The sequence below is a fragment of the Sander lucioperca genome, chromosome 1 (genome assembly GCF_008315115.2).
Source record: "Sander lucioperca isolate FBNREF2018 chromosome 1, SLUC_FBN_1.2, whole genome shotgun sequence".
Classification (NCBI taxonomy): domain Eukaryota; kingdom Metazoa; phylum Chordata; class Actinopteri; order Perciformes; family Percidae; genus Sander; species Sander lucioperca.
Window position 1 is genome coordinate 51,077,843 of NC_050173.1, and position 8,439 is coordinate 51,086,281.

General features: G+C 46.7%; 1 protein-coding gene across 2 annotated transcripts; it reads left to right on the plus strand.

The window, feature by feature from the left end:
* The first annotated feature begins 544 nt into the window (after nucleotides 1–544).
* Nucleotides 545–4,813, plus strand: cxxc5b (CXXC finger protein 5b). 2 transcript variants are annotated; one of them, XM_036005595.1, is made up of 3 exons: nucleotides 545–763; nucleotides 2,108–2,519; nucleotides 3,219–4,813. In XM_036005595.1, the coding sequence occupies exon 3, from the start codon at nucleotides 3,420–3,422 to the stop codon at nucleotides 4,302–4,304; it is 885 nt and encodes a 294-aa protein (XP_035861488.1). In that variant the 5' UTR covers nucleotides 545–763; nucleotides 2,108–2,519; nucleotides 3,219–3,419; the 3' UTR covers nucleotides 4,305–4,813. The 2 variants fall into 2 exon arrangements, with proteins under 2 accessions (XP_035861488.1, XP_031135869.1); XM_031280009.2 differs by having other exon boundaries at nucleotides 547–763; nucleotides 2,108–2,373; nucleotides 3,222–4,813.
* Nucleotides 4,814–8,439: the final 3,626 nt, after the last annotated feature.

Consider the following 8,439-nt stretch of genomic DNA (forward strand, 5'->3'; position numbering starts at 1 on the left):
GCCGTGTGTGTGTGTGTGTGTGTGTGTGTGTGTGTGTGTGTGTGTGTGTGTGTGTGTGTGTGTGTGTGTGTGTGTGTGTGTGTGTGTGTGTGTGTGTGTGTGTGTGTGTGTGTTCTTGATTAACTATATTCGTGGGGTCCAAAAACCGGGAGTCCAGTATACTTGTGGGGCCAAAATGCTGGACCCCACAAGTTTAAAAGGCTGTTTGAGGGTTAAGACTTGGTTTTAGGGTTAGAATTAGGTTATGGTTAGGGTGAGGGTAAGGGTTAAGGTTAGGCATTTAGTTGTGATGGTTAAGGTTAGGGTAAGGGGCTAGGGAATGCATTATGCCAATGACGGGTCCCCACAAAGATAGTGCCACAAACACACCTGTGTGTGAGAGGGAGAGAGAGAGGCTTTGGCTGAAGGTGAGGGGGGGGGTGCCGTGCTGCAGTGTCCACCAGCACCAGTGGCCATTTTAAGATGTGGCAGTATTTGTGGTGACCACTAGAAGACGCTGTGTTTACACGGATAGTCCAGGCCAGACAGTGAACGCGAGTACGGTGGGCCCCTGCTCCCATAGTGACACGTACACGCAAGTACACACACACAGAGACACACGCACGAGGTATCTGGCTGCGTGCCAGATGCAACGGAGGGCTCTCACAAGAGGTGGACTGGACTCCGCCGTCCCCGTGTGAGGAGTCACCTTTAACAGACAGCAGTGTCAGAGAGGGACAGAACGGATGATAGCAACGCTTGTGAAGTGGAGGAACACTAGCATGTAGGCTAATTCATGCTAAATAGGCTAACAAACTTTGGCAAGAATGCTGAGTATTTCTGGTGATTTCTTTAGTTATTTTGAAGTTATTTGTTCAGTCATGTTGTTTTTAAACTTAGGTGACGTCATAATGTCGACCTGTTACACTGAAGCCAGCATATAGACCTTTTTTTTCACGGAAGACATGTTGACATGCCAAGTAGGAAAAGCACAGGTGTGTTCAAAACCATTAATGATGGCTGCATTCCACTTAGGAGAGGCCCTGGTATTGTGCATGCTGACTCACTGAAATAGCTTACTGGGACACTTGATGGAATTGAGCCATCGTTAAGGTTATCAATTTCAGCTGTGCTTTGTCTGCTGTGAAAAAAGGTCCATTGAGTTCAACGGTCATTAATGTATGAATAGTGATCATCCCTGTAATGGAAAGGTACGGCGTTAAGGTTTCTGGTGTGGATACTATAGAAAATAAAAGTTTTTCTTTATTCAGTTATTTTTGAGTTTGCGTTTCTTAAAATGTAAAACGTAAGACTTTTGGCTAAATCTAACACATTTAGGCCTACATCATATTGTTGATCAATTTTGTGTCAAACAAAAGGATAAAGCAAATATTCACATCTCCCTTTTATTACTGCAATACAGTCGTATCACTAATTTGCTACTGTGTAGACTACTAAGCTAATTAAAGCTATACGCAGCCTAACATATGAATATACCTTCCCATTACAGGGATACTGCTATGGCTTTAGTGTAACATATGGTCGACATTGTGACGTTGCATATGCTTTAAAAACAACAACAACAAACAAATTGTTGAACAAAAAAATATTTTTTCACCAAACATTGTCAGAATTCTTGCCAATATTAGTAGTCAAAGTTTGTAAATAATGTCCACGTCCTAAAAAAAACACACATTATAATAAGGATTTGATGATGTGTTGATTTATATTTACAATTTTAACGATTTAACGATAATGTTATAGTGTTGCTGTTAAATATGTAGGCTATACCTTTAATATGTATCATGAAATAACATGATAACAAATAATATGTGTTCAGAATCAGAAGATTGATTGTCATTGTACAAAATGAACATTTTTTAGCAGCAGTACACCCAGTAACATAAATCGAAATCTAAAAGACAAGAAATAAATAGTAAAACGACAAATTAGAAATAAATATAGCCTACACACAGAATTATATATACACACCGAATTAGAAAGAAAGATATACAAAAATAGAAAGAAATATACACACTAAAAGTAGTTCTATTAGTACCGTAGTAGTACACTAGTGTAATGGACGAGTGGGACTTAGTAATGCTGGGTTTAATCTGTCATCCTATAGTATTCCTACTGACAGCTGTCCGTGTATGCTGAAGTGTTCCTGTGGATATTATGGGGTCGCTCTGACCACGGTCTCGGCTGCAGAGTCCACTTCGCATTTTGAGCGACGCCCCCTAAATTCCGTGCAGAGTGTTTGCAGACCCTCCGGGACGGAGAGGTGGAGGAGGAATCGGGAGCTCCGCCGTCCATATACACCACAATCAGCACGCCATTAGTTCATGACTTCATTATATGTGTGACAGGAAGAGTTCGGGCCCTGTTTAGAAGGTAAGGGGGAGACGTTTAACCAATACTTCCTGTTGATTGTCGCTGTTTTGGGTTTTTGTCGCCTTTTTCCTGCGCTCGGCGCCGTGTCGCAGCGACCACTCGGACTGTGGTCAGCTCGCCGTGGCGTCGGTCGAACACCGTCTTCTTTAGGTAACCTTAATCACGGTGAAATGATCGATCGGGTCTCCCGATCGACCCATAAAAGTGTACACACTGTTGTCCTGTAACAACATATATGTCCCGTGTTTAACCGCTGGAGTAGATTTCTACAAATGTGGACATGGAATATAGCCTGGCTGGTCTTTTTTTATCCACAGCAACCGCATCGTTGCGCACCTCGCTCCTCGTCGTCGATACCAGACAAAAGACAGCCTGTTTTTTTACGGTCCTCTATTTAGTCTGTCTCTGTTGAGCTTAAGCTTTTGGCTGGCACACATAACAGCAGTCGTCAAAATGTATTTGAAAAGCGCGCTCCACATTTGACCTGCGCATATGCGCATATCTTTGCATATTGTTGTCGCTCTGTTATTGATTGCATTGATATACCGTGAAATTCTTAAAGGGATACTGCCTCCTGTATGCGGAAATCATGGGCATGCCATGCACTGTCTGATACATGGCCCTGTTCATCTCTGTTCAAGCAGTTTATTTCTACATTTCTATACATATATGTTATTTTTTTTTCGGTTGAAACAGATTCTCTACACTCTGCTTCACTGACAGCGTTTACTGGCTCTGGCTGAGAATTATCTTCCAGTCTCGTCTCCTCTGTTTACTCTCTTTCTGTGTTCGTCTCTCCAACATTTCTATTCTTAACCTTCCTCTCTTCATCCCCCATTCATTTCTAGCTCTCCAGGACTCTGAGGCTGCTGCAGAGAATGGGAATAGGGACACAGGCCAAGGCTTGCCATTTTGGCTGAAGTAACAGCAGGACGGTTGTCAACCCCGCATCGGCTTCAATCCCCTTCTCCCTCACCTCTCCTCCCACACACACACACACACACACGCTCACACAAGGACAGACACCCCCACACACAGCCACTGCTATGTCCACTGCCGTAGACATCGCTGGCCCTTCCTCCCCAGATCAGGCCCACAGCAGCGCTAAAATCCCCAATGAGCCACTGAGACCAAGCCTTAAGCGCTCCAACCACCCCTACAGCCTCTCCCATTACATCTCCAGCCCTTCCCCGGCCGTAGACGTCAAAGGCCTGATCCAGCCCTCCCCGGCCCAGCAGCGGGCTGCCCAGCCTGTGCACACTAAACCTCGCCGGGCCCCCTCCTGGCCTGACATGTGGGAGTCGCCCAGCGGGCTCCACCTGGCCCACGCCGCAGAGCTGCTGATGCGCGCCGGGCTGCTGGCTCTGACCCCTGCCACCACAGAGCAGGCCGGCCTGGGTGCACAGAGCAGCCAGCCGGCTAAAAGGGAGGCTGCAGAGGCAAAGGGGGACGGGGAGGGAGGTGGATCCGGGCCTGAGGAGGAGGAAGAGGACTCCTCTGGATGTGGCACTGACTTCCAACCCTTCCTGGGGGCTTGGTTCCCCTTCAGCCCCGCTCTGTTTCCCCTGGCAGGCTTCCAGATGGGGGGAGGCCACTGGAGGAGCGCGGCCATGGGAGCCGAGGGCATCGAGGGGCTGGTGGCCGAGGGCTACTCTCCTGGCTCTCTGGGTGGGGGCGGCGGAGGGAGAAGGAAGAGGAAGAGGTGCGGGGAGTGCGTACCTTGTCGGCGTCAGACGAACTGCGAACAGTGCAGCAGCTGCCGCAATCGCAAGAGGGGACACCAGATCTGTAAATACAGGAAGTGTGAGGAGCTGAAGAGGAAGCCGGGAGGTCCTGGGTTTGAGAGCAGAGTGTCTGGGTTTGACCTAAGGGGCTCCGACTTTACTTTGGGTCTGGCACAGGAGAGAGGCAACGGTGCCTTGGATGGATAGTAATGTATGTGGTGGCAGCATTTGTCAGAGGATCCTGGTTGGATGATTGTTGAGGAGCTGCAGTTAGTAAAAAACACACAGGACACCATGTTAACATACCCGGACTGTGGTTCAAAGATGTTTAATGAGGAGCTGCAGCTCCGTTTGAGAATGTCCACACTCGTTCCCATCCTTTCTTTTGACAATCAGTGAATCGGAGAGGAGAGAAAGAAGGATACCAATGTGTGTCAATATTTAGATGACGACAAAAATGCTGTAAATAGACTGTAAATATCTGGAAAACATTATGTCTTTTTTTACATCCCTTTCCAGTTTGGATGTATTGTGTTTCAACATAAAAAAAGGAGCCAAATGTTTTGTTTCTAATGGGGAGTTTTGTTTCTGTTGTTCTGACGTCACTGCATCAGTAAGAAATGAATGAGTTCAGCCGAGGCTAAATTATTTCATGTGCAACTTGTACTGTATAGCTCTGTTTGCCCTTTTGAAATAAAAGAAATTGGCCATGTTTACTTGTCTATAGACTGAGTTTATACTACATCTCTGTGTGTTTGTGTGTGTGTTCATATTTAATTGGGTGTGTGTGTGTGTCTGTAAGCCTCCGTGTTTCTGGTTGTACACGCACATGTTTTCGTGTGTGTGTGTGTGTGTGTGTGTGTGAGATGTGTGGATTATGAGTCACCTAATGGTGTGGCTGAGAGCCTTATCGCAACCCCACAGACACACAAACACACCTACACGCTGCCTTGGCTAGTCCAGTGCATGCACTCGAACACACCTGACATGCACACGCAATCACCAACACTCTCTCCTGGATTCACACACTGATGCAATTTCCCTTTTTTTATTTACAAGTGTAGATCATATATAGACACAAACACACAGACAAAATACAGCCAGCTGGACTGAGGCTACAGGGTGGGTTTTTGCTTGTTGCCGTAACGATGGCTGATGTGATAAGACCTTCTTCCTCAGCGCCACTCTACAGGGGACCGCAGGGAAGACGTAACCATGGCAACGGCCGGCCCGAGGTGTCACGCTATAATTGGGCCACGGCTGCACTTCCTGTGTGCCTTCAGTCAGGGGGATCGCAGAGGGACCGTGCGTGCGTGTGTGTGTGTGTGTGTGTGTGCGCGCGCATCTGTGGGGGTTGTGTGTGTGCGTGTGTGCGTGTGCATGTTTGTCAGGCATGGAGAGAGAGAGAGAGAGAGAGAGAGAGAGAGAGAAAGCGCAGCACGCCAGCCAACGCAGGACACTGCCAACTCATGGAGAAAAGCAGTGAGCTCCAACATCATGCTATTGCAACGCTCCCACTGAATGAGGAACACAGTCTTTTAGTTAAAGTCCACAGTCTAGTGTTTCTTCATCTCGCAGACAAAGGGGGAATTTCAAATTCTTGGATCTGCAGCTTTTTTTTCCCTCTCTCCCCCTCTCTCTGCGGTGCCTTTCTAGTGATTTGGAGCTTAATCCCCCCCTCCCTGTTCTCGTCATGCATGCACACACACGCACACACACACACACACACACACACACACACACACCGGAAATCTGTGTCACCCGCTGCCCAGCAGGTCCAGTGACTCCCTGAACGCCTGCAGTCTGGCTCCACTGGCCTGCAAGATGGCAGGAGAGAAAGGGAGGAGGAGGGGGGCAGGAGGAGGGATTGAACGGAGGACAGAAAAGGGAGGTGGGGGGGGTGAGAGAGAGATTCGGGGGGAGGAGGAGGGGGTGGAAAGCGGATCTAGGGAGAGGGAGAGGGGGGGGAGACGTGGTGAAGGGCAGAAAGGGAGGAGAGGGGGGTAAAGAGAGAGTGGGTGAAACTGGGAGAGATGAAAAGCAGGCCACAGGGGGAGAGAAAAGAGAAAGAGAGAGATATGCAGGGAGGAGGACGGGGAGATGGACAGCAGGGGATGAAGATAACTGAGGCCAGACAAAGAGAGAAGGAGAGATGAGAGTGAGATCCGAGAGTGAGTGCAGTGATGGAGGCCGAACAAAATGCAGTGAGACAGAGACGCAGGGAGACGGGGTTTAATGACGGATGCATTGTCCGGATAGCCAGTGTGTGCCGTCACAGACCCCTGTGGAGCTTACATATGTTAGCACCAGCGGCCCTGCCCACTCTGGAGAAAAACTCCTCTCGCACACACTGCAGTTGAGCAACCTGCCAGCCCAAGGCAACCTGCACTGGAGCTGGGCGGACCCTCACTCACGAGCCAGACCTTTGAAATGTTGGCCACTGCGTCTGCTTGGAGACACTGTGTCTCATTGTGAATTTTTTTTTTCTTCTTTCTCCATTGGCTGTATCCCCAGTGTTAGAAAATGTGTAACAGCTTTGCAGAAACAGCATCTTTCTGAGATCATTCCTCATTGTGCCTCTGTTATCCATTTGTGTTCACTTTTCTACACATGGGAAACATGTTACTCCCGAGCAGAAATACAATGGTTGCTTACATCCTTGAAAAGCTCAGGCTCATCTGCCCTCAGGTTATATTTTGGTGACATTTGGGTCAAAGGGGACTCTTGACCTTTGACCCTCAAAGCTATCAAAGGTGGATTCAAAATAGACCGACTTCTATGAACAGCACCAGTCTACTTCTAATTTGGGCTTATGCTACCTATGAAAAACAAGCCTAAAAGACTATTAAATGTTTTGAAATGTAACTTACATATTTCAGTCCTTGTGAAATTACTTTGTAAAAAGGACATTTCTATCAGTCTAAATTCAAACATATCCACAAAATGAGGTAGCTCTCAAAACATTGTGACATTTTGATCTTCAGGCGACTTCACACCATGTTGGTTTCGGAGGTAATGTGTACACACAATTCTGTTAATCTTTAGCCTGCTGCTGATTTTAAAAAAGGCCCTGTGGTTCCAGGAAGTTAGGCAAAGCGTGGTGATAAAGTCTGACTGCAGTGATATTTCATCATAGCTTCTTTTCACGCCACCTCATGAGGTGGAATTGATTGTTGCCAGTGAGCATTGAGCTAGAAGTCGCTTGCCATGTTTAATTAGCATGATTCCACCCTTTAACCAGAGCAGCACATCATGACTGTAATGTCAGTTAAAAACAGATTTTTATGGCAGGGTCTATGAATTTAAGTATTAGGCCTATTATTAATTTTTGGGGCTTTTCCCTTTATTTTTTGATAGTGACAGTGGATAGACAGGAAAGGTGGGAGAGAGATGGGGGATAACACGTAGCAAAGGGCCGCAGGTCGGATTCAAACCCGGGCCGCTGCAAAGGACTCAGCCTACATGGGGCGCACGCTCTTATTGGGTGAGCTAGAGGTCACCCCTTAGGCCTATTATTAATGAATAAAATAAATGATAATCAATTATAGCCTACTGAATTGCAGCAATGACTATACCACACATGATCTTACATTATTAATTTGCATCATAATCTGTTTACCCCGACTCATAATGCAAGCTATTGAGTAAAGCTGTAAGATAGCATTTTTTTTATGTAATTTTATAATCGAATTTAGGATATCCTGCAAGAAGATTTAGTGACACCAAGCTAATCTGTTTTTATAATCCTCATCTGATCCCCATACAGCTACAGATTCTAAATGTCTCACATTGAGATCTAGCTCCAAGTTTGTTGTTGTTTCCTGAAGCGAACAGAGTTTGAGAACGGCAACGCACAGAGAGAGCTGAACGCACGGATGTCAGGCAATTATCCTGAAAATAACTTAGTAGCCCTACTTCTGTTGATCCAGACTAGGATTTGCTCAATCCCATCACAGTGAATAACTGTTTTCTTTTGAATAACCATGACTGAGACTGAGACTCTGGACTCTATACAGCCACGCTGTGTGGCTGTAGGCCTACTTATGACAGTGGCAGGCCCGGATTGGTTAATCGGGGGACCGGTCTGGTTTTGTGGTCGCGAGGGCGGGTGTTCAGTCATGGTACTGGTTTGAAACAAGGGGTTAATGCCGCGTTCTATTTACCTTGGAACTCGGAAGCCGGAGCTGGGAATGACGTCATACCCGAGTTGAATGTGTTCCATTTAAAAGTCGGATTTTCATTGTTTTCATTAGCTCTAGCCCGGTTAGCTATTGTTAGCAATACCAGTCGATAACAACGCATTACACTGTTTTTTGTGCATGCAAACAACGTAACATGTCCA

Excerpts from the sequence above, each read along its gene's own strand:
- cxxc5b (XM_036005595.1), top strand. The coding sequence starts at position 3,420 with ATGTCCACTGCCGTAGACATCGCTGGCCCTTCCTCCCCAGATCAGGCC.